General features: G+C 51.8%; 9 protein-coding genes across 9 annotated transcripts; 3 read left to right on the forward strand and 6 right to left on the reverse strand.

The window, feature by feature from the left end:
- Nucleotides 1–229: 229 nt before the first annotated feature.
- Nucleotides 230–1,439, reverse strand: PSV08DRAFT_412323 (glycosyl hydrolase; the record flags this gene model as incomplete). The annotated part of the gene is made up of 5 exons (XM_014225520.2): nt 230–446; nt 485–563; nt 594–643; nt 715–991; nt 1,065–1,439. The coding sequence occupies 5 exons, from the start codon at nt 1,437–1,439 to the stop codon at nt 232–234; spliced, it is 996 nt and encodes a 331-aa protein (XP_014080995.2).
- A 181-nt stretch (nt 1,440–1,620) lies between these two features.
- Nucleotides 1,621–3,552, reverse strand: PSV08DRAFT_209748 (uncharacterized protein). Its single transcript, XM_014225521.2, has 3 exons — nt 3,460–3,552; nt 2,266–3,403; nt 1,621–2,173 (listed from the first exon to the last, which is right to left on the reverse strand). Exons 1-3 carry the CDS (start codon nt 3,500–3,502, stop codon nt 1,924–1,926), a joined length of 1,431 nt encoding a protein of 476 aa, XP_014080996.1. The 5' UTR covers nt 3,503–3,552; the 3' UTR covers nt 1,621–1,923.
- A 791-nt stretch (nt 3,553–4,343) lies between these two features.
- Nucleotides 4,344–6,862, reverse strand: PSV08DRAFT_209749 (uncharacterized protein; the record flags this gene model as incomplete). Its single annotated transcript, XM_014225522.1, has 5 exons — nt 4,344–5,408; nt 5,482–5,730; nt 5,784–6,211; nt 6,671–6,693; nt 6,756–6,862. 5 exons carry the CDS (start codon nt 6,860–6,862, stop codon nt 4,467–4,469), a joined length of 1,749 nt encoding a protein of 582 aa, XP_014080997.1. The 3' UTR covers nt 4,344–4,466.
- Nucleotides 6,863–7,889: 1,027 nt separating this feature from the next.
- PSV08DRAFT_209753 (TLC domain-containing protein) lies at nt 7,890–9,799 on the forward strand. The gene is made up of 2 exons (XM_014225523.1): nt 7,890–8,619; nt 8,671–9,799. Exons 1-2 carry the CDS (start codon nt 8,137–8,139, stop codon nt 9,364–9,366), a joined length of 1,179 nt encoding a protein of 392 aa, XP_014080998.1. The 5' UTR covers nt 7,890–8,136; the 3' UTR covers nt 9,367–9,799.
- A 566-nt stretch (nt 9,800–10,365) lies between these two features.
- On the reverse strand, nt 10,366–11,463 carry PSV08DRAFT_356005 (uncharacterized protein; the record flags this gene model as incomplete). Its single annotated transcript, XM_014225524.1, has 2 exons — nt 10,366–10,935; nt 11,146–11,463. The coding sequence occupies 2 exons, from the start codon at nt 11,461–11,463 to the stop codon at nt 10,366–10,368; spliced, it is 888 nt and encodes a 295-aa protein (XP_014080999.1).
- Nucleotides 11,464–11,666: 203 nt separating this feature from the next.
- On the reverse strand, nt 11,667–12,458 carry PSV08DRAFT_332486 (uncharacterized protein). Its single transcript, XM_014225525.2, has one exon. It carries the CDS (start codon nt 12,443–12,445, stop codon nt 11,807–11,809), a length of 639 nt encoding a protein of 212 aa, XP_014081000.1. The 5' UTR covers nt 12,446–12,458; the 3' UTR covers nt 11,667–11,806.
- Nucleotides 12,459–13,109: 651 nt separating this feature from the next.
- PSV08DRAFT_332489 (uncharacterized protein) lies at nt 13,110–14,347 on the reverse strand. Its single transcript, XM_014225526.2, has 4 exons — nt 14,169–14,347; nt 13,981–14,114; nt 13,400–13,931; nt 13,110–13,346 (listed from the first exon to the last, which is right to left on the reverse strand). Exons 1-4 carry the CDS (start codon nt 14,313–14,315, stop codon nt 13,296–13,298), a joined length of 864 nt encoding a protein of 287 aa, XP_014081001.1. The 5' UTR covers nt 14,316–14,347; the 3' UTR covers nt 13,110–13,295.
- Nucleotides 14,348–14,689: 342 nt separating this feature from the next.
- Nucleotides 14,690–20,638, forward strand: PSV08DRAFT_412328 (uncharacterized protein; the record flags this gene model as incomplete). Its single annotated transcript, XM_066093927.1, has 14 exons — nt 14,690–14,809; nt 14,874–14,986; nt 15,036–15,410; nt 15,465–17,435; nt 17,721–17,758; nt 18,012–18,676; nt 18,707–18,727; nt 18,758–18,833; nt 18,870–19,147; nt 19,178–19,420; nt 19,451–19,662; nt 19,696–19,885; nt 19,916–20,014; nt 20,045–20,638. The coding sequence occupies 14 exons, from the start codon at nt 14,690–14,692 to the stop codon at nt 20,636–20,638; spliced, it is 4,995 nt and encodes a 1,664-aa protein (XP_065948127.1).
- A 289-nt stretch (nt 20,639–20,927) lies between these two features.
- PSV08DRAFT_209769 (nucleotide-diphospho-sugar transferase) lies at nt 20,928–22,754 on the forward strand. The gene is made up of 4 exons (XM_014225529.2): nt 20,928–21,167; nt 21,221–21,277; nt 21,330–22,505; nt 22,558–22,754. Exons 1-4 carry the CDS (start codon nt 21,093–21,095, stop codon nt 22,582–22,584), a joined length of 1,335 nt encoding a protein of 444 aa, XP_014081004.1. The 5' UTR covers nt 20,928–21,092; the 3' UTR covers nt 22,585–22,754.
- Nucleotides 22,755–23,100: the final 346 nt, after the last annotated feature.

Below are 23,100 nucleotides of genomic sequence, written 5' to 3' on the forward strand. Positions count from 1 at the left end.
CGTACTCGGTGAGGCAGAGAAGCTGTAGCTGCTTTCGTTGTTGGGAGTGACGTGTATGCGGATGGGACTTGCAAGCCAGGATTGGAGGACTGGCCCGATTTTTTTCTGGTGGGATTGGATGGCGTACGGAGTTTGCTATGAAGCGGAAATAGGGCTTCAGAATACTACCATTACTACTGCTATCCGTGCTGTTGAGGTAAACGATGCCGAGGTCCACATGCTGGTCTTGGTTCAAAAAAAGTTCGACACGCCCAGTTCATCGCCTGCTGACTTGCCAAAGTTGGGGTGCAGGTCGACGGTATGGTTGAAGAAAGTGTGCTCCTGCCGCCGGAACATGGCGGAGAGGCCTTCTCGGGAGGCATTGAATTGCGCATCAGCTGTGTGATTCGCTCCTGCGGACAAAATTTGAAGTGTGTTCGGGTGCCCTTTGGGTGATATCTGGAAGGCTGAACTGTTGAAGGGAGCGCGACAGCGATGTTCAAACCCTTGCTGGGTGTCAAGGAGATTCGCTTTGGTAGTGGTCCTTGCATCTTTCCACGCACCTGGTCAGTGTACGGCCAACCCTTGCTTGGTCATGAGACGGGGAATAGCACCGTCTTTCTGCCCATTGGCAAAATAGACTGATTGTACAGAGCTGGATCTCCTCTTATGGATAAAGCGACTCCCTACCACTTCTTTTCTCCGTCCTGAAATACATAGGTCTGCGTGCCCTACGGTTTTGGAAATATTCATTGGTTGGGCTATTAGAGACCAGGGGATTATTAGGTGAAGCTTCCCAAGGGCCCTTCAAACTCCTTGAGCGCACCATACTCGCTCGGTGCCCAAGTTGAGTACTTCCTTCTGCAATCAATAGATAGTAGTAGCCATCCTTCTTAAATATTTGAAGTCCTTCCGCACTGGCACCACCCGTGCCATTCCACAACGGCCATGGTTGATTCGTATTCCCAGTAGCCGTGTCCAAATAGCAAGCTTGAATCGGACTCCCCGAAAACTCAACTACTTCGGTACCGCCGTCATCAAAGAAGATATCCGGGTCAATCGTGAAACCAGGTGTTTGAAGGAACAAAGTAATCACTCCATGACCTGTCGTCGAAAGGGTCGGTTGCCGTGCTCAGAACAAAGCGAGGCACGCCAAACGCGGGATTGATCCATGCCAAGATGAGATAGAATTTTCCCTTGTGATAACGCAAAGTGTTGGCAAACATGCCCGCGAATTGCTCATTTGTTGCAGCTTGAACTTCGGGTAGCTGGGCCACCCGGCTAAGAGCATTACTTGCAAGCCTCCAGTCGGTCAGGTTCTGACTGGCGTATACCGAGTTGCCGGGAAACGCCATGAAACCTGATGTGGTGCAGAAAAAGGTATTGTCGAACTCAGGGACAAAGACGCAGCTGGGGATCGCTGTGCCACCCAGGTAGTATTGGATTATTGTACGTGACATTCTTGCTTCTAACAGTACCCAACAGCACTGCAAGAGATACGATCTCTTTTAGCATAAACACTTTCATGGTTGATTGGAATATTAGTGGCGATGCCTAGTCTTGCAATTTGTAGACATTACACGCCTATACAGAGACCGAAAAAAAACAAGACTTTACGGAATGTGGAGAGACTGTGCAGCGTTTAAAGTTACTTTAATTATTTCTCCGCTACGTACACTGTCGGGATGCGAAGCACAGACAAGAACAAAACGCGGCCAGACTCGTGCGGGCAGATTAGCGTGGCAAGTCTAAAGGACCATACTGCGTAGTCAGTGCGTGCAACATGGAGTAGTAGAGATGGGTCTCCACCTCAGGATCTCAAAAACACGATCATCTCTGCTAATGCTACCCCAAATGAGAAGCCTAGTAGCCTATTTTCAACCTTTTTTGATTTTCAACATTGTCTACAGGACAGAAGAAACATGCAATGTTTCTTTTGTTCTGTTACACATTGATCGGATGCTTTTTATGAAAGACATTAGCAGGATCATACTTCATCTTGAGTTGCTTTAAGCGAGGAAAATTGTCCTTGTACATGTATTCGCCGGTGAACTCTGGCAGCACGCCCGCATTCGGGTAGACGAGGCCTTTGATGACATCTTTGCCAGCAGCATCACGATGCTTTTCGCGCAATAATTCAACCATGTCCTTGGAAGCCGCCACGGCAGCAGAAGTTTCTTCTTCGTCGTCATATCTGTTCCGTAAGAAGAAGAAAAATTGGAGATTAGCTTTCCGTTGCTTGGTAACTTGAAGGACAAAGGGAAACGAATAAAGGGGAAAACATACCCAAGGTAGATGGCAACGTCTTTCCAGAGCCGGTCACCATCTCCTGGTCGCTCGCGTGATGGCGGCCAGGCAGAAGTCTTGTCACTAACCGGCTTTAGGGTTTTGCGCCAGCTGTACATGCCCAGGAAGAGGGAACTTCCTGGTCTTCTTTCGGGTTTGGCCGAGTACCATTGGCGTAGACGGTCCACAACAGGGAGAAAGACGTCTGGCCCGACTCGACTCACCAGTGTACCGTTTGACAAGCGGCGAGTATACGGCCAGAGCGCATCGGGATATAGGTCCGCAGTCTCGTGAAACCACATGAGCCTAGTGTCATCCTTGATATAGGGAATGCTGAAGAAAACATCGAATCGCCTGCGAGCCTCGGCGACGTCGTCCCCGTGGTAGTATGGCATCAAGATGATAGTCTCCGGAGGTCCATTCGGATTGTGGGGTAGCAAGACCATGAAAACCATGTCTTCATCCGTCTGTGTAGCGTCGTACTTATCGAGTGCTTTGAGGACAGCCTCGATCTGTTCGACCGGGTAGGTAAGCGATCCAAAGAAGACCTTTGTCGTCAAAGGGATAGCGCGGAATGTGAGCTGCGTCACGACACCGAAATTATACCCCGCTCCTTTGAGTCCCCAAAACAGCTCGGGGTGAGAAGTTTCGGACACGTCGATGATGTCTCCGCTGGCGAGGACGAGCCGTGCCGAGATCAGGTTGTCAACGGCCAAGCCCCAAACTCCCATGCCCCATCCAGCGCCCGTGCCGAGCGCAAAGCCGGCATATCCAATCTCTTTGTGAGACGGGAGGGAGACAAAGACGCCGCTTTCTTCGCAGGCCCGGGCAATGTCGCTGACCAGGGTACCTCCTTCCATAGTCACTGTTCCGGGGCTGCCGTATCCCGAGTTCGTCACGTACACCGTGTTCATGCGTCTTAGGTCAATGATCACCCCGTCCGAACTGGATGCTCCAACAAACGAGTGACCTCCAACATTGACGGCAATTTCGAGTTGCTGCCCAACAGCGTATTTTACAGCTGCAGACACGTCTGCCTCCGTGAGAGGCTGAAAGATTACCTTGGGGTTGCCTTCCTCATTGATTGACCACCGGCGTCGAAACAACGAGTAAAGTTGGTCATGAGGTTCGATGATCACTGGCCGGATGTGAGCAGGGGAATGAAGAGGTTTGCAGGGCTGGGAAAGGGCTTACGGCCTCGAAAATTGTTGCGAAGGTTATCCAAGGTAGTTGACATCTTGCTTTAGTTGCTTGCTTCGGGACACGCGTTTATATTCTTGCAATAGATGGCTCGGTATGGTACGGATGAAGCTTATTGACCAGATACTGATTCGCGGTTTACGACTTTTATAAGTCTTCTCGTCTACTCCATGTTTAGTCCGTGGGATACACTGAACTCTGGGCGAGGAATTGCTTCCGGTCGGAACGTGTTGAGTTCCTACAGTGGAGCCATTAGGTCTTGACTATTGCGAGCGTCCTTCTTACGGCCATGATCCGGCAATGATGGTCGTAAGCAAGAGCCCCTCGCAACCATCGCCATTGTGAGGTACTATTCTATACGACCACCGGAAAACTGGAGGTAGTGTAGGTCCACTAGCGCCCTAGATAGTGGAGACTAGCGGATATTTCCGATCAATGCTGCAATGCGGAACTCCAAACTCAGTCGAGAACTCTTACTTGTCGGAAATTTCCGTGTGATTTGCCTCTGATCAACAGCTCCTGTCTACCCTGCGTAAATATCTCCCCCGGACGAAACGGGACCCGCAGGCGTTGTTTTGGGCATGCACTTTGGCTCCGCGCTGCAGGGCCTCGATAAAGTACCTCCTGGCTCGTCGACGCAAAGCCTCTGGAAGGGAACGCTGATGTGTCTGGGGCACCGTAGCTGGATTTGTTCAAAGATGACCTCGGACAGATGGCCCTAACCGATCATGTACACACAGTTCTCGTCTAGGGGCGGTCAATATGGCAACTCCACTCCCGTTTATAGTAGCTGTCCGGCCTTTTCCCTCGGCTCGCACAGCACGTAGGCCTCGCCATGTACCAGACGCCAACTTGGTCCGTAGAGGTTCTGGTACGCGCGTTTTGCGACTGATTCTAGTAAGCTGATCGTTTTCAATTGCTTATTCACTGCCAGCATAAACATGATTGCGCAAGGCTCCTTTAGGCTCTCCTTGTGTTTCTTGATAACGATAGTCGAGATGCTAGAACAAGTCCAAAAGGTCTCTTGACAGCTCCCGGTTCATTGTCTGATGATATCTGTCCACCTGATCTAGCACAAACTCATCCGACGCAGGCCATCTGTAAGGCTCCTGCAATGTATCGAACATAGTCGTCAAGTCACTGGTGAGTTGGTACGGATCAATCGTCTCGTTCGTAGAAGGCTGCCCCATTTGAGAGTAAATGGGTGGCTGCCGCATTTGGACGTGCTGATCTTGTTCCATTGATACGAAACTTGAAGACGGTAGAGTGGCATCATTGCTATTCAGTGTGCCATTCTGCGTACCATCTGTCTGGGTTTTGTTGGTCAGCAGACCCAGACTCAGGCTAATCTCTTTGAGGTGCTGAACCCGTTTCCAGAGCCTCTTTCCCACTTGAGACTCGAAAGAGAATCCCTGAATGAGCTCAAGTGCGACTACAAATTCTTCACGACAAGCGTTTTTGAATTGGTATGGGGCGTGGCAAACGGCTAGGAAAAGGACTGCCAGTGCGGAGACGAGGAAGTGATTGAATGGAGCTTGCTGTGTCGAATAAACGTCTGCCATTTGGCTCACTTTTTGCAGCAGCCGAATATTGCCTTTTGCTGCTTCAACAGCAAACCTGGCATTCGGCAGGTCCTCGTTCATAGTGTGGTAATTTAAAAGTTCCTGGCGGAAGATGAAAAGTTGAAGCTGGTTGACGCTGAAGTAAAACAGTAAACGGATCCCGTTCTCGCTCCGAGTGTGTCCATGCAGCATGTTCGCTTCGGTGGGTTGCAGTTGATACTGGGGCTTGAGACTTCGATACCATTGCTGCACGCGGAAGTAGAGGAAGGACAGCTTCTCTGAAGTGGCTTTGGCCGTGATCTTGGTTGTCAACTTCCATACCCTCGTTTCTAGTTGCGCGTATGCCACCATGATTGAGAGGAGATATGAGTCCGAGCTGCTCTAGAATTAAGACTAAGATTGAGCTGCACTGTTCATGTCACATGATTGAGGGGTGGCAAGACGATGTACTTACCAGTTTGGGAAGATCCAGATCTATATCACACTCGGGAATGGCGAACGAGCGTCCAGTGCCAAAGCTCCATCGCCTGTCAAGTATGTATATAGACCAAAAGAGTTGACTGGCTCGCAGGCGTTGCTCGTCGGAGAAGCGCAGCGAGTAAGTCTCACGTCGGTGGAGGCCTAGTTCGATGGCGGCTCTGCCAGCGAGACCAATGGTTCTCCAAGCGAGGACCTCCTCATCCAAGTGGAATTGCAAGATGCTCTCCAAATGGTCAGAATAACAGCCCATGCATGGGAGGATAGAAACAAACGTACCATAGCAGTCCATGCCTGTATCTCGAGAATCTCAACTTTCTCTCCCAAGACGCGAATGTCAAAGCCGGATTCAACGCTCTTGAGAAGGCTTGCACTCAATGCATTAGGCCCATGACTCTCTATGGCTGCAGCGATGGCAATGATTAGCTTCAGGACGTCCCATATGCCATCGGAGAGGGTATTCTCATCCTTTTGGTAGATTTTGGTAGACGAGGGAGATTCCATGTCGACACAATCGTAAAAGCATTGAGCCGCGCGGTGCAAGACTGTCTTGTCGACGAACGGATAGATTGACCCGTACTCTTCATCGTAGACTTGTAACAATCGCAGCGCTTCATTCCGAGGGATGGTACACAGTGGGTTTTCAACACCACGATTGGCGGGGCTCGCATCTTGGTATTTGACCTTGGCCGATGTTGGGTGAGGTTCTACGTCGAGTCTTGTACACACTGGGATATCTATTCCAGCGCTTGCCAAGGAATCCGTCGCCATTCGGAGGAGGAACGATGAACTGGTGGGACCAAGGAATTCGGGCAGTCTCGCTTGTGAAGTGGCAGATGAGGTGGCCGATGCTCCATTGTGGTCCAACTGATCTGTCCAGTTGGTGGTGTTTAGGCTTGGGGAGGGTTGTTTGCCTGATGAATTGGACGGGAGTCTGTCTGCAATAAGGCGATCAATTTGCTCTTGCATTTTCTCAATCTTATCATTCAAAGCGTCAAAATCTCTGAAGGAGGTCAGAGCCGTACATGCAGCATGACAGATGCAATGGGCGGATGATAATACGTGCCTTTCCTTGTGCAAAGACACGGCGGCTACCCTCGAGTTGTAAGAGCAGGTGACAGCCCTGTCGCGGCAGCGTTGGCATGGGAGTTGGCTGTCGCATTTACCCTTGCGCTTCTTGCATTCATCGCTATGGGGGGAGGGTTAGCAGATGATTGGGCTGTGATGACAGCAACGAGGTCGGATGCGCACCAGGCCACGGGCGTGTATCTTTTGCGTTTCCCGCGCGGAGTTGGCGACACGGTCGGGGGTTTGAGGCTGCCCGACTCGTTGGACTCATCCGGCTGGAGGTCGGCCATGGCCAGGCGATTCAACAGGCAAAGGAACGACGTCAACGGTGTCGAACATTCGGAGAAGGAGACACCATGGAGGTTGGAACTCAGAAGCACACAAGTCGCGCTGCATTGAATGCGGATCTGGACAAGTCTCGTGTACTTACTAGTGAAACTGGGGCCTCGGCTGTTACTACTACTACGTGTACGTAGAGAGCGCTACTACTTTAGTTAGGATACGTGCGGCCTTGTAGTGCTGTGACGGGGGTCTAGCGGTCTCCCCTACACAGTGATGCCTCGGAGAAGCAGCCAAGGGATCCCTTCTTGCGGGGGCTACTATAGTACTGTAAGTATAGCCGCCCGATCTTGGTACGACGACTGATTTCCTACTGGATCCAACACGTTGGCTGTTTCCAAGCCGTTGCAGTCAGTACCAACAGCGAGGACCGTGTCCAGCATACGTATCTGCTTATGTACTCCAGACAGAATCTGCAACCAACGAGTCACACGCTTGACTCGTTCTCTGTCGGATGGGAGTGAGTTTGCACGTGGACTAGGCACACGAGAAGCACGGCGTCAGCTGATTGCGCGTCTTACCGTACAGCGGGATGCTGGCCGGGATGAGCAGAGCACTACTTATACTGCGGATAGCGTACAAGCAGGCGTGTACAAACTCTACAACGCTGGGTTGTAAACGCGCTCGTTCAATAAGCCCTGGGTAGACTACTATGCTCGGGTGCTCCCTTGGCGACCCTGGGACGGACGTATGCGAAGGTATGCAGACATGTATTGAGCCTCGTGTGGCCGTGCACCGCTTGTGTACAGAATTAATACAGAACATGGGTTAGAATGACACGGTCCCATGGCCATGTCTACCTTTGTTGCTACTCCCAAGTCACCATCCACACAATGTCCCACACATGGTTGCAATGTGTCGTGTGCCTTTGGCGCGGCGTGAGCAGCCCTCTGCATCCGGCGACTCGCTAATCGCACCTCGGCCTAGGTCCTTGGAACCAGGGCAGGGCGGCGCTGTGCCCTGCGCAGTCGTCATTCGCAACCCTCGACACGCATCCTCAAGACAAGTGTTTCCATGACTGCGCCCCTGTGAACTCGCCCATTCTGCCCGACGGCATAAAGACTGCATCCCACCCCGCCACACTCACTGCTTCCTGAAGTGTCCTGGCCCCCATTGCACCTACTCTGCGTGCGCCCCCCAGGCGCCCTTACATCACTCCCTCCTCCACCTAGCCCGCCCCACGCTTCACCTCCACCTCCTCCTCCACGGCCATCTCTCTACCATCATGCACGATCCATTCCCCATCGCGCGGCCTGAGAGCCTCGTCAAGTATGTCCAGCCCGTGGCTGACTACCTATCTCTCAACACGCTGCCCCTGCACTTCCACGAGGTTGTTGCTGCCTATGTCCTGTACGACGTCACCTACCGCTTCATTGCCCCGGCCTTTTCGCGCATCTTTTTCCCTCGCGTATATGCCACCTTCAACGCTCGCACAAAGCTAAACTGGGATGTCCACATCGTGTCGTTTGTCCAGAGCACCCTCATCTGCAGCCTAGCCCTGTGGGTCATATGGACAGACAAGGAGTTGAATAGCATGGACAGGATAGAACGTGTGCATGGATATACGGGTGCGTCTGGCTTGGTCCAGGCATTCGCCGGGGGCTACTTCCTGTGGGACTTGGTCATCACGGTCCAGAATGTCAAGATCTTTGGAATCGGCATGCTGTTTCATGCCATCTCTGCTCTCTGCGTCTTCTCGCTTGGTTTCGTAAGTACTCGACCCAGATATTTGAAAGCAAATCACTCATCGTTTGCACAGCGTCCATTCGTAAACTACTATGCGTGCACTTTTATCCTCTACGAACTCTCCTCGCCCTTCCTCAACATCCACTGGTTTTGCGACAAACTCAACATGACTGGTAGCACCGTCCAGTTCGTCAACGGCCTAATGCTACTCTTCACCTTCTTCTCCTGCCGTCTTGTCTGGGGAACCTACCAGTCAATCCGCGTCTTCGGCGACGTCTACCACCTATACATGAATGGCTATGTCCCACAGCACGACCCCGAGGTGGGCAAACTGTCAGACGACACTTATGTCAACAACGCAGGCTTCAAGAACCATCTTCTTCAATACTCCGTCGGCCAAACTATTCCACTCTGGATCATCTCTGCCTACCTAGCCTCCAACCTTATCCTCAACGGCCTCAACTGGTTCTGGTTCGGCAAGATGATCGAGACACTACGCAAGCGCTTCGACCCACCTATTGGTACAAGGAAAGCACAGCCCAAAGTCGCCGCCGCTCCCGTTGAGATTCCCGAAAACGAAAAGGTCTTGATTGAGGGTATTCACGTCTCTACCCCTGGTGTCGTTGAAAAGGACACTGAAGATTATGTCAATGTAGCGTCTCCCAAGTCGCTTCAGTTTCAGAAGAACAAGAGCGGGACGCACCTGGAAGTCAAGCAGAGCGAGGTTCGCAGTCGAAACCCTTCGCAGAGAGCCGCTCATGCGGCATGAGAATCTCCTTTCCCCCCAGGTTGGTCAAGGCCGGTAAGTATGGAGCGATGATCCCATGGCTTCGGGATATGCACCGGTTTCTTTTTATCCTATTCTTCTTTGTCAGGTGCATCAGTCTTGCATGCTGATCCGTCTAAAATCTCGTCTCCATTTCGTGAATCGTCTAATACACAACCTATTCATTTATCGTTTTCTCCTACTACGTCATGCATCGTCGTTTTCTCCTCCATTTTAACCCTTATTTCTTCACTTGCATGACTCGCTCTGCAATGTCGACCTGACCAGCAGCAAAAATGCCTAGTTATTATGTGTGCTAGCCTCGAATATAGTATACTTACTACGTAGGGCTCCATAGTAACAAGATTGGTGATCCTGCCGAGTTGGTACCGCGCAAGATTGTCAACGTACTTATTTGTCTTAGTTTACGAAGATGCATGATCGTATCTATCCCCTCTTATTCATAAGCAACATCAAAGGTCGTCACACCAATTTTAGCACGAATTGGATCTGCGCAAATATTTGGAAGAGTTGAGTCTGTGGGTACACGGTTCAAGTCATATATACCAAACCCCCCTGGACGTTGTATGGAATCCGCCTTGACGTTCCCTGTAGTCGAAATCGATAGTGAGGGGGCCTAAACATAGTTGATGATTAAGTATTTGCTATAAAGACAATGACCTTGTAGTTGTAGGGTTAAATGATTACGCCACGGTAGTATTTGTATACAAAGACGCATATCAACCCAGGAGTCAGCCTAGTGTATATCATAAAAGAATCAAGAACTATTTCTAGTGCATGTATGTTGGGTTATTAGTGAGAATTATGATGTTAATCTCAGTAACTAGAGCAAGGCAAAACAAAATCCCTCCACTCCGTCAGAATGTCAAGATGTCACATTCTGGCTAAACTGACCCCCATCCTCCTCATTACCCATACGTTCCTTCAAACCACCTCTCCATCTTCAATCTGGCCTCTGTCGATACCCACCATGCAGTGCTTTCACAGACCTGCACTGCCACCCGCACTCTTGCCCTTTCCCTTGGCCCTCTTCCGCTCCTTGGTCTTTCCACCCTTGACCTTCGTCAACTTCGCTGGCACCACACCAGCCCGCTCATACACCATCTCCACGGCGTTCTTCACATCCTCCTCGCAAGGGACAGGCTCTTTGGCCTCGTCCTGGCTCTTCTCTAGACGCAGTGCGATAGCCTCGCACAGCACTTCGCGGGCGAGGCGTGCCTGTCCAAGCGTCATGGACGATATGACTGATAGAGCTGAGATGGTCGAAAGGGATAACGACGATAAAGTCATGTGCGACTTCGTGGCTGGAGTAGTTGCATACTTGGTGATCTGCTTGAGGAACGCATCAAGAGTGATGTCCCATCTTTCCTGGATAAGTGCCTCGTGATCCGTAGTCGGTGCGGCCGCAGTGTCAAGCTCTTGCTGGTTGATGGCCGCGAGATCTTCTCGTACGGCACCACACTCGCGCGTTATGCGGAGCTTGTTTCGGGTCGAAGGCTTGGTCTCTACCAGACTGAGTATGTGGGCAGCCTTCTCGCGGTCCGTGAGGTCCTATGTGGTTGGAAAAAAAAAATGTCGGTTTTAGTATACAAACACCAAATTCGAAATACACACTTACTACTCCTTTTCCATCGTCACCCAGTCTCGACACCTTCAAACTCAAAATATTCAAAAACAGAAAAAAAAATTATCAAAACGCAGAACCAAAAACAGTAAACAGGTACAAAAGAAAAGGAAGTGTGACGAGGGGGTTTTTCTTACCTGCCAGTCCATTCCATACCCATCGACGTCCATGTCAACGTCGTCGCCTTCTTCACCAGCATACATAGCATAGCCATACACTGCATCCGGCAACATGGTTTCCGTGGCGCTGGCAGCGACAAGCACACGCTCGTCATCCTGCAGCGTCTTGCTGGGATCGCTGATAGGTTTCGCGTCGGTGGTGTAGAGTGCTGCGAACTTGAGGTCCAACGCCAGACGCACGCCTTGTAGGACTTGCTCTGGCTTCTGGTACGCGCCGATGACAAAGTTGTCAAGGGTCTTGGAAGTGCTCGGGCAGTGGAGCTGAATGCGACACATTGTTTTGTGAGGTACTTCTATAGTTATTTGAGAGCGTTTGTGCAAGTGTGTGCTGGGTGCGGTTGAGTGCAGAGGCGAGAGAAAGCGGATAGATGCAGTGTTTCTTGCGTTTAGTGTGGGCAAAGAAGTAAGAGAGAGAGAGAGAGAGTTTGTTTGTGATAGAAAGTAAATATACCGCACGAGGCGTGATTTTCTATGTCTCTCTGTGCGTGTGTGAATCTGGATAGTAAAACGAAGTGAAGGTGAAAGTGAAAGACAAGAAAAAAAAAGCCCGCAATCAGGCTCCCACCTTCACTCAACGCCCCCAACAGCGCGGATAAAAAAAGCCTCGCTAAATACCCATTCACTTTGAAACTTCAATCTCAAGACCCTCCTTGAACTCCGCCTCAAGCAATTCATCACCTCCGGCCGTGGTAGGCCTAGCCACATAGCCCGCAATACTAACATCCCATCCTTCATCCTCCGCCGCCGTAAACCAGTTAACCTCTCTCAAGGGGCGCCTCTCAACCTCCTTGCCCTGCTCGTCCCTCACAATCCAGTAAATCCACAGACTCTTTCCGAGCTCATCCTGCTCTTTGCGTGCTTCAATTGTAACAGCAGGCTGCGTCCCATTTACAAACTCGGGCATGGGTACTAGAGACCAATCGGCCCAGATGTCGCAGCCAACAGTCGCGACGAACGGTTTGCCAGTGTAGAATTCGATACCCGTCTTGACCCATTTCGTGGCGTTTTCAGCGACGCCCTCTTTGGTCAGGTGGAGCACGAGACCGGCTTGGTCATATCGGCGGAGTTCATTGGAAGGGGGGAGGGCAAAGCTGATTTTTGCGCGCTGGAACTGCTTGAGGGGGTAGGTGGGGAGAGTGGAGGGATAGAATGCGGCGTTGAAGACATTGGTCGAGGGGGGTTTGCGCCAGATGTCTGTGCCTGCTTGGGCAGAAAGGTTGAAGGGTTCAATGGTTTTGATTGTTGTATTGCCGGACATGGTGGATGTTGCAAGGTGGGTGAACAGAGCAAGGAGTGGTAATGGTGAGATCATTGTAGTTGGGGAATGCTAAGAGGACCAAGGCTGGGCTTTTATACTTGAAGTTACTACACCCGGAGGTGAGGAGAGTAGTACACTGAGGTTTAGTCCATTGTGCGCGATTGGTAGGAAGTCGGAAGGCTTGCTGGTTTACGTACAGCATGTACCAGTATACGAACCGTTTCTTGATGTCGTTACCGGTTTTCGGGTGTGACAACCGGAAATCCGATACTCTTGCCTACCACACGGTACGGTACTGCAGATCTAGGACGGGACAGCGGGATATCCTCGGGCAAAGAAATACCATCATTGACCACGGTGTACAGTACCAGTGCAAATCTGGGATCGGAAAGCGGGGTATCCTCGCGCAAAGAGATGCTATCACGGTCTAATACCACCGGATATTCCTCACCGTTGCACAGCGCAAACGCCTTGCTGTCCAGTCGATAATGACTCAGGAACTAGATGCCCACGTTTTCACCAGATTTGGGAGTGGCTGAAAGGTGGGTTCAGCTGCGCTTACCAAAACAAGCGGCCGATTGCGAGATATGCTTGGCATGTCAATAGTGGCTGATGATACAACAACCAGGGCAAAGGACTCTGAACTCTATTCTGACCCACCAAACATGTGATATCACTCGATATTTTGTGTAATCTAACAACAGTCATCTCTCGCCGTGCCGAGATTTCATATCATTGTGAAGGCAGAAAGTCACTACTAGTCGACAAGTCAACGCTTGGACACGAGTTATTCGAAGGTGCACCGGCCCATTCATTCGTAGGTATTTACAACTCAAACTCGCAAGGTCTTCTATTTCTTCTCTTCTTTCGGTGGCTCTGGCTTGGGTGTTGGCAGTTTGAACTATAATTCTGTTAGGCACTGGCAAGCAACGTTTGGACAGAGGCGCAACTTACGTTCTCCGGCTTGAGATCTTCACCTGGACCAACCTGCTCCCATGCTGATGATCCACCGCGGAAGTTCCTGAACGCCTGCGTCATCTCAAGTGGCTCCACGACAATTCTCTTTTTCTCCTCGTCGTATCGGATCTCAGTGTATCCAGTCATTGGAAAGTCCTTTCGCAGCGGGTGTCCGTCAAAACCATAGTCGGTCATGATTCGCCTCAGATCTGGATGTCCAACAAAGAAGACGCCAAAAAGATCATAGACCTCGCGCTCGTACCAGTTGGCGCCATCGTAGAGATCGCACAGACTAGGTACTGGGGTCGCCTCATCGGCGTATGTCTTGACTCTGATGCGCGAGTTGTGGCGAATACTCAGCATGTTGTACACGACCTCGAATCGCTGATCCTTGGTGGGGTAATCGACAGCAGTAATGTCTGAGATTTGAGTGTATTCGGCCGCGGTGTGGTACTTGAGAAAGGTGAAGGTGGGGATGATACCGGATGGAGGGACATAGATGGTCAATTCATCTTTCCAGACAGAGAATCTGTATCACTGTCAAACACTATCCTCCCATACAAGACGGTATAACGCACTGCTGGACATATTTCGGCAGACATGACATAATGTACTGTCCGTACTTGTGGAGTGCCTCGCCCTTCTCTTTGAGGCTCTCTGTCGGGTTGACAACGGGGGCCTTAAGCTTGCCAACCGTGTCGCGGGGAGCAAACTACAAATGATGTTAGATGAGACCCGATATCTGCTACCATCTACCGGTCCATACCCGCATGTTTGGTGTGTCGGAAGCAGGTCCCGCAACTTCCTTGGGCCGGAGTGCCGTCGAGGCAAAGGTGCGCATCGCATTGCGGGAGCAGCTCGAGGCGCGGACGGCGGCGCCCAATGGCCGGCCTACAGCTAGCCGCATAGCCATGGTTTGCAGAGGTAGTGGTGAGGGACTACGCGATGTGCAGCGGGGAAGGGCGACTTGGGGTGGAGGTATCGACGACGTCGTGAAGTTCACAGCTCAACCCGCGAGACGCATGCTTATGTAAGTAGCGTGGAGCGGAACCTGGTGTGCCATCACGCAGCTGCAGCCTCTTAACCCCCATCACCTCCCGTGGATCCCTCTTACTGCGACTGCGACAATCCGGCCGGCGTTTATTTGTACTTCAGCGATTTCCTTGCAGGCCTTGTGTGCTCGTCACCCCAGGTCTTATCCCACCCCCGCATTCATACTACGACCGCCCTTGGGCACCACCCTTACGCTCTAAACCACACCTTTGCACGATACAGCCACCTTTTGTCATGTCTCGGGCACAGCAGGACCAGTTCGTCGATGACGACGACGAAGAGTGCTGCCCTCTGTGCGTCGAGGAGTTTGACCTGTCCGACAGGAACTTCCGACCATGTCCCTGTGGCTACCAAGTGCGCTTCCCTCGCCAAAACTCGGTGAAGCTGTCCCAAGCCGCCATGCTAACACGCGTGTCAGATATGCCAGTTCTGTTACAACAACATCAAAACAACCATGAACGGCCTTTGCCCCGCCTGCCGCCGCCCCTACGATGACTCCACAATCGAGTGGAAGACCATCTCTCCCGAAGAGTGGGTCCCCTGCTCCTCCCCTCTTTGAATACCCTCTGACATTGGGCAGGATGGCACAGCATAAGCAGCAAATTGCGCAAAAGGCTAAGAAGAATGCGCAGATGCGGCAAAAGGAAGCACAAAAGGCCGAAGCCGACTCGCTTAGCCGGAAGCACCTCTCTGGCCTCCGAGTCGTCCAGAAGAACCTCGTATATGTTACGGGTCTTACGCCAACAATACGTGAAGATGAACTACTCAAGACGCTACGTGGCGAGGACTACTTTGGCCAATATGGCAAGATCCTAAAGATTGTCGTGAGCAAAGCCAAGGAGAATGCACAGCACCAACAGTCGGTTGGTGTCTATGTGACATTTGCTCGCAAGGAAGATGCTGAGAGATGTATCAACGCCGTTGACGGTTCGCAAAACGGCGACAGAGTGCTGAGGTATGCAGCAGCTCCTTCATGCCATGTGTCCTCTAAATAACTGACATATCACAGAGCACAATTTGGTACTACCAAATACTGTTCAGCCTACCTCCGCGGTGAGACTTGCAACAATCGCAACTGTATGTTCCTGCATGAGCCCGGCGAAGACAATGACAGCTTCACCCGCCAAGACCTTTCCATGATGAACTCGATCCAAACGCAACAACCATCGCAATCGTCAACGTCACGAGCCGCACCTCCTGCGCATCATGGGCCTCCCGTAGCCGCTGCAACGCCAATGCATCGACAGGATAGCACGGATACGTCGAGTTCAATACATGACGCACCTGGTCTGCCAGCCACTGCGAATTGGGGTAGCAAAGCTCTACTGGAGCGTCGTGCAAGCCGTTCAACGACCGCTTCCAACAACGCTAGCCCTATGGTCACAAACGCGGTACCAGCACAAGCAGCGAAAGCACCTAAGCCAGTAGAAGCCCCGAAGAAGAAAGGAAAAGAGAAGGAGAAAGAAAAGGAAAAGGAGAAAGAGAAGGACAAGGACAAGGAAAAAGAGAAGGAAAAGGACAAGGACAAGGACAAGGAAAAAGAGAAAGAGAAAGAGAAAGAAAAGGACAAGGACAAGGAAAAGGAAAAGGAGAAAGACAAGGACAAGGAAAAGTCTCCGCAAGCATCAAAGTCGACAACCTCTGAGTCTACCACCGCATCCGCACCCACGGCTATCACACGCCCTTCCAACCCCCGCAATCAGGATTTCCCAGACTTGCTCAAGATCATATGCTCGCCCGACTTCAAGTTTGTGTTCTCCAGTGCAGTTCTTTCCGAGGAAGAGTTGAAGGCTGTGACCGAATTTCCTCAGTTGCTTGATCCAAATGGGGGCGCAAAGCGGCGCGCAATGAAGGAAAAGGAAAAAGAACTTGCTGCATTGCGGGAGGGTGAAGGCGAAGTGAAAGCGGCTGCTCAGCAGCAGGCACCAGCCGCTGAACGAGAGGACAATGAGGCTACTGCGGGGGGTAGCTTACAGTTGGGCGGGGAACCCGAAGATGGACCGGACACAAACACCAACCATCTCGGTCAGCATGCAATCGCACCACCCGGTCAACAGGGCTTTGGCGGGAGCCTATTTGGGCAGAACACACCTTTGACCGAGGACTTTAGTACCCTTGGGTTGAGCAACAGAGGCTTGACGCCACAACAACAGCAGCAGCTACTGCTCTCCAACTTCAAGTCTGGTACTCAATCCACTGGCTTGCTAGGTAACATGCAAAACACGCAGCCCCAGCAGCATGGAATGACTGGAAATGCTTCTGGGCACAACAGGCACACTTCTCGCTTCAGCTTCGCCAACGACAGTGCTTCGGCCTCGGCGAATGTGCAACCTGTGGCGAACCAGAAACTGATGAATCAGCAAAATTCGATGATGCCAAAGAATGCTAGTCAGTTCAATCCAATGTCCCAGCATCAGCCACTGGGCGGACAATTCTTCACCAACGTGCAAGGACCGCCTCCAGGACTGAAGCCTACTGGCACGCCTCCTGTCAGCGGGACTGGTATGTTCGGTCAAGGTCACGGCTTTGCTACTGGTGGCCTTCCCTATGGGACAGGTGCCACTGCAAGGAATAACAGTGACGCGATGTATCAGGATCTGCTCCGCAGCCGCAACATGGATGGTGGTGCTAGGCTAACTGATGCTGGAAAGCGTGAGTCAATGTTTCCTTCTTTCCTTAATCAACACTCCACGACCTCTACACCTGCCCCTGCCCCTGGTCTTCTGAGCTTCCCTTATGGGCCTTCGCCTGGCGCTTACCAGGAATCTGGTTCGCAGAAATCTAAGAAAAAGGGCAAGAAGCACAGGCATGCAAACACCTCTTCTTCTGGAGGAGGTGGCCTTGCTGATGTCCAAGACCCGAGTATCTTGCAGGCAAGGCTGCATCAAGGCGGCATGGCTGGTCAGGGCCTGTATGGCCAAGGTCAAAGCGGATTTTCTTCGCTCTATTCAAACAACAACTACGGCGGCGCTGGGCGATGGTAGTAGTTTTCTTCTTCTACATATTGGTTGGCCAGTTGGCCAGACATACTGTCTTAGTACTTATTGCAACGGTGGCTGCATGGCGTTTTCGGTTTACACGGCGACTGCATCGGCACAGACTCGGTGCTCTGACACTGGCATGCCTGGCGTTTTGATTGGGCTACACGGTCACTGTCAAAATTACTTGACGATGCCACGTCTTTAAGGCATTTTTCTACGCCTTTCACGTTTCCTTTCTCATTTTTTTATATCTTGGTCTTTTGCGCTGTCATGCCGATGCAAAGGTCAGCTGCTCTCGTCGTCTTCGTCATGGCCATCGCATGTACGTAACTACCCCTCCTGCCGCGATCAAGTCGGCATGCTTACTTTCTAATAGAGAGGTGGCTGCACTTTTTTCTTGCCTTGCCAGTGACGAAGATGCTCGAGAGACAACCCTTGTAGCCTGATGTATATTAAATGTTTTGTCAGCACTACTACCTTGACCATCGTCTGGTGGCCGCCGTGGTCACTAAACTCATTTTGGCCTTGCGATTGTTTCGAACCGTGCGAAAATCTATACTGACGCCTCTGTGTAGATGATGTACCACTCAATGCAGAGGAGCAAGCATCCATCAATGTCGATGCGCTGGTCAACGATAGCGACAATGAGCCTATTCGAGCCATGCCAATCACTCCACTTAGCAGTCACTTTCTTGAGTATTCTCGTCGATCCACTCCTACCATTCCACCTGGTTTCACAGCCCCAGCTATTCCAAAAACTGTCATTGAGGAGTCTCGTGCTCGGCCTGCGTCTCGGCCAATGTCTAGGACTGCGTCTTCAAGCATTACACCGGCTGTGCCTGTTGTGCCAGTTACGCCAATACGAACATCAACGCCCAGTAAGGTTGGCAAAAGTAGGCAAAAGGCCGATTCTGCAGAGCCGGCAACACCTACCGCAACCTATGCGGGAACTCCTGCAACCAATACTCAGCCCACGACACCCTCCAAAGCTTCGGCACCCAAGGAAACTGTTGTCTTCCCGCAAACCCCCAAGGAGCCTACACCGAGAGAAGCCTCTAGGAGAGTCGAGAGCGAAGCTGAGACACCCAAGACTGCGCCTGAAACAAGAAAGTCAATGTCAGAGGCAGCTACAAAGGACGTGCCCAAAGCAAAGGGCACTTCTAAGAAGAACCAAGCTCAAGCACAGACAACTCCTAAGAAAGAGCTGCCGAAAGAACCCATACAGACTCCAGTTCCCGCTGTTACCCCGACGTCTTCTACGAAACGACAGCCTCCAGGGAAGCTCGATATCGTAGCGGCGACCAAATTACCAAAGGATGAGGGATCTCCAGCTGCAGGACCGGGCAAAGCAGACTCCCAGACGAAGCATGATCGTTCGGTATCGGTTACAGCAGCCGGTTTGGTGCCTCCGAGTCCTGCTGGCGTGGGAACAGGATCTCCAATTAAGCGTGCGGGACCGCCGAGGACTCTTCGTGTTGTCGCAACACCAAAGACTGAAGTCCCACCACCCCTGTCTGCGACCACAGCACCGCCTCTCCCGCATATTCCGACGGTTGACAAACTTCGATCCAGGCAGGCGAGCATTGCCTCAGTGAACCAGCCAGGAACTCCTGCAAGTGAACTGATATCAGACACTGCTTCAATCACGTCTACATCTTTCTCTCGGGCTAGCTCACCTCCTCCCGTGGTTGGAAAGGTCGGTACCGCACCTGTGAGGAAGAAGACCAAGTCACAAGCCAAGAAAGATCGACAAGAACGCAAAAAGCAGATAGAAGAGGAGCAGCTTGAAGATAATAAGTCAGATGTTGAGGTTGTGCAAGCTCCTATTATTGGTCGTAAGAAGAAGGCAAAGAAGCCATCAACCAACTCGAAGCCTGCAGCGGTGGCAGCTAAGAGTCAACCGGCTTCGCCCAAGCCTGCTACGGTTGAGGACGAGCATGCTGAAGTGCCAACAGCCACGGCTCATAAGGTTCCTTCAGCAAAAGTTTCTGCTGCAGCTACGCCCGAACCAGAGCCGGAACGGGAAGAGTCAAAGGAAAAGCGCGAGCATACTGCACAGTCCATCATGGCTGATCTGCAACGCACTGGTGAATTGATTGCGTCTAATCTTGAATTCTTCAAGCCGCTATCGTCGTCGCTTACTCACATAACCCGCAACACTCAAATGGGCAGCGCTGTTGCGCCTCCGGACTTGAAACTACACTTTTCCGAGGCGGACTTGGAAACGTTGGCTAAGAAGAAACCTCTGCGCCTCAACAGTCAAGAGGGAAAGTCTGAATCAAGGACTCTGATCACGCCAGGCGGGAAATTTTTCTGGGGACTTAGTGAAGAGCTGGAGGCAAAGGCACTTGAGCTTGAAAAGCGGATTGACGAGCTCAAGGGCCCTGGCCGTTTCCATGCTCGGAAACAAACAGCACACAGCCACGGCCTGGCCACGCAGACGAACGATGTCTTACCGGCCATTGCGACAGCACTCAAGGAAGCAGGCAAGAAGCTAAACACTAATGGCGGACAGCAGATGCCGAGACTTGATGTTCCATCTGGACTGTTGGGCTCAACAAACCTTCCTTTGCCCCCAGTACAGGGACAGGATGCATCAGTTGCACAGGCTCCAGTGTCACAGCAACAACAAACACCAGCAGATGCCGGCGGTTATTTAAACCAATACGTGCTTCCCCGCACCGACAACCCACCACCGAACCAGCCACGTCCTGAAATGGCGGCAGTTGGTGGACCACCTGGTGCAGGAACGGCAAACATGTCTGTCAATGCAAATAGATTTGCCAAGGCAGCAAAGGCAGTGGTTGAAGGGGGTGCCGTGGGAAGCACCGAGATTGATGGCATGGGATTCATAGCTGCTGACAAGCTAGGAGGCGTCTTTGTACAGGGTCTTGAAGCACTTGTAGGAGCCGGCCTGGGCTATCAGTCGACCCCAGAAGTGGGTCTTGACAGCAATGGCAACATCATGCTTGGACAAGGCGCGGGCGGATTAGATATGCAGGGGCTGATGAATGCTATTGAGACGACGGCGGGCATGGGTGGATACAGTGGTAGCGCAAGAAGAGGAAGAGGCAGCGTGTTGACCATGGAAGAGGCGGAACAGGCAATGCAGGCAGCAAGAAAGGAGCACGATGTTCTGGAGAAGAAGCTGTCGGCACTAATCAAGAAGAACAGGAAGCTGGCATTGGGAGCAGCAAAATGAGGGCATCGGTTTGGCAAGCAGAGTGGCTAATACGTGGGCCGTAGTATTGTATTACTCCATCGAGCACAGGCAAAAAGCTTATTGTGTAGCGTGATCGTATTAGGCTGGCGATGGTAGCGCTGTGCACCAAAGCCGACTAGAGCAAGCAATGCATTCGTATCAATGGCAACACGTCGAGCAGAATATGTGGTGAAGCTAAGAATAGCCATGTAGAGAGGAAAGGGGTGCAGTAGGAGATGCACCTGACACGAGGCGGCGCGTCAGTGATTCGCCCGGCCAGCTCACCGCCAACGTGGGCGGCATCTCGTCAGGGTCCACCAGCTGGTTCCTGGGACAAGGCCAGATTCTCAATTGCTCTAGCACCACGCCTTTTGTGCCTCTGAACTCTGTGCACAAACAGTCCTTTCTTTTTCTCTCCTCATCTACCCCCGCACACACTGAAGCCCACGCCAAGATGAGTCTCCAGCCGCCATCCCTCGCCATGAGGTCCAAGTCGCCCTCTGGCGGCTCCACAAAGGCCGTCATTCTGGTATAGAGCACCCGCCGCAGAAGTCCAACAGCCATGTATACTCACACGCGCAGGTCGGAGGGCCCTCTCGCGGTACCCGCTTCAGGCCGCTGTCTATGGAACTGCCCAAGGTATGTATACCCCTCTGCCTCTGTCGGCCGCACCCCGCTGATGATCCCACAGCCGCTCTTCCCCGTCGCTGGCCACCCCATAATCGAGCACTGCTTCCGCGCAATCACAAACGTCCCCGATATCAAGGAAGTCTTCATTGTCGGCTACTACGAGGAATCCGTTTTCCAGCCCTTTATCAATGCCGTGTCAACCAACTGGCCCCACCTGAGCGTTAAGTACCTCCGCGAATACCAGGCATTGGGCACTGCTGGAGGTCTCTACCACTTCCGTGATGTCATATTGAAGGGCAAGCCCGAGAAGCTTTTTGTTCTCAACGCAGATGTCTGCTCCTCGTTCCCGCTCGTCGAGATGTTGAAGCTGTTCGAGGACAAGGACGCCGAGGCTGTCATGCTGGGCACCAGAGTCGCAAACGAGGCCGCCTCCAACTTCGGATGCATCGTGTCGGATGCGCACACCAAGCGCGTGCTCCACTACGTCGAGAAGCCCGAGTCGCACATTTCCAACCTGATCAACTGCGGTATCTACCTCTTTGCGACTGAGTGCATCTTCCCCGCCATCCGCAGCGCTATCAAGCGACGGACCGAGCGCCCACGGCTGCTGTCGTACCCCTCCAACGAAAACCTCGAGTCTTCCTTTTACCAGAACGAAGACGACGACGATAGCAAGGAAAACGCTGTCATTCGCCTCGAGCAGGATGTGCTGTCAGATATTGCCGACAGCAGGCAGTTCTTCGTCCTTGAGACCAAGGACTTTTGGCGCCAGATCAAGACTGCGGGCTCTGCCGTCCCCGCCAATGCTCTGTACCTCGCCAAGATGTTCCAGGCGGGATCAGATGAGCTTGCTGCTCCCTCTGCCAACATTCTGCCCCCAGTCTACATTCATCCCTCTGCTCAGATCGACCCAACCGCCAAGATCGGACCCAATGTCTCCATTGGCGCCCGCGTCGTCGTCGGCGCCGGTGTACGTGTGAAGGAGTCCATTGTGCTCGAGGACTCTGAAATCAAGCACGATGCATGTGTGCTGTACACCATTATTGGCTGGAACAGCAAGGTCGGTGCGTGGGCCCGTGTTGAGGGTACACCAACACCCGTCACCAGCCACACTACTAGCGTCATCAAGAACGGTGTCAAGGTTCAGAGCATTACCATCCTTGGCAAGGACTGCGCAGTCGCAGATGAGGTCCGTGTGCAGAACTGTGTCTGTCTGCCATACAAGGAGCTGAAGAGGGTAAGACATATGATCATCAGTATATTGAAGGCTTGGCTAATTCATTTAACAGGACGTCTCCAACGAGGTCATCATGTAAAATGATGTGAGACTTTACAGTACGCTATTGATCAATGATAATGAAGGGACAATGACATGGGGATCTATAGTGAACGATTAGGAAAATAGCACCGCTAGGGGCGTTTGAAAGAGAAATCAATATACCACAATCTATGAGAGATTTCAACCAAAATCCTTTCAGCATCAAAACAGAGGCCAAAAATGTGTGCATATGACTTGCGAGGAGTTATATTGAGTATCTTAGGCTTCTGTCAAGGATGTTCAGGGCTACCCGCGTCTAGACTCGATAGGGTATCGGCGTTTGAACATTGCATCTTGTCACTTTGCCAATACTTACACTCTTCTGCCATGCTTCATGAAAAATTGCGAGGTCAGCTGATACCCAGGACCACATCATCCCATTACTCTGCGCAAAATCAAGGTTACCGTAAAATTTGAACACCAGCAACCTAAAGACTAGCAAAAGGATCTTATCATCAAACTCACCCTCAAACTATCAAACTGCCATTAAACAACACCAACACCAACAACCCCA

Source organism: Bipolaris maydis, assembly GCF_028858645.1.
Source record: "Bipolaris maydis strain C4 unplaced genomic scaffold PSV08scaffold_15, whole genome shotgun sequence".
NCBI lineage: Eukaryota > Fungi > Ascomycota > Dothideomycetes > Pleosporales > Pleosporaceae > Bipolaris > Bipolaris maydis.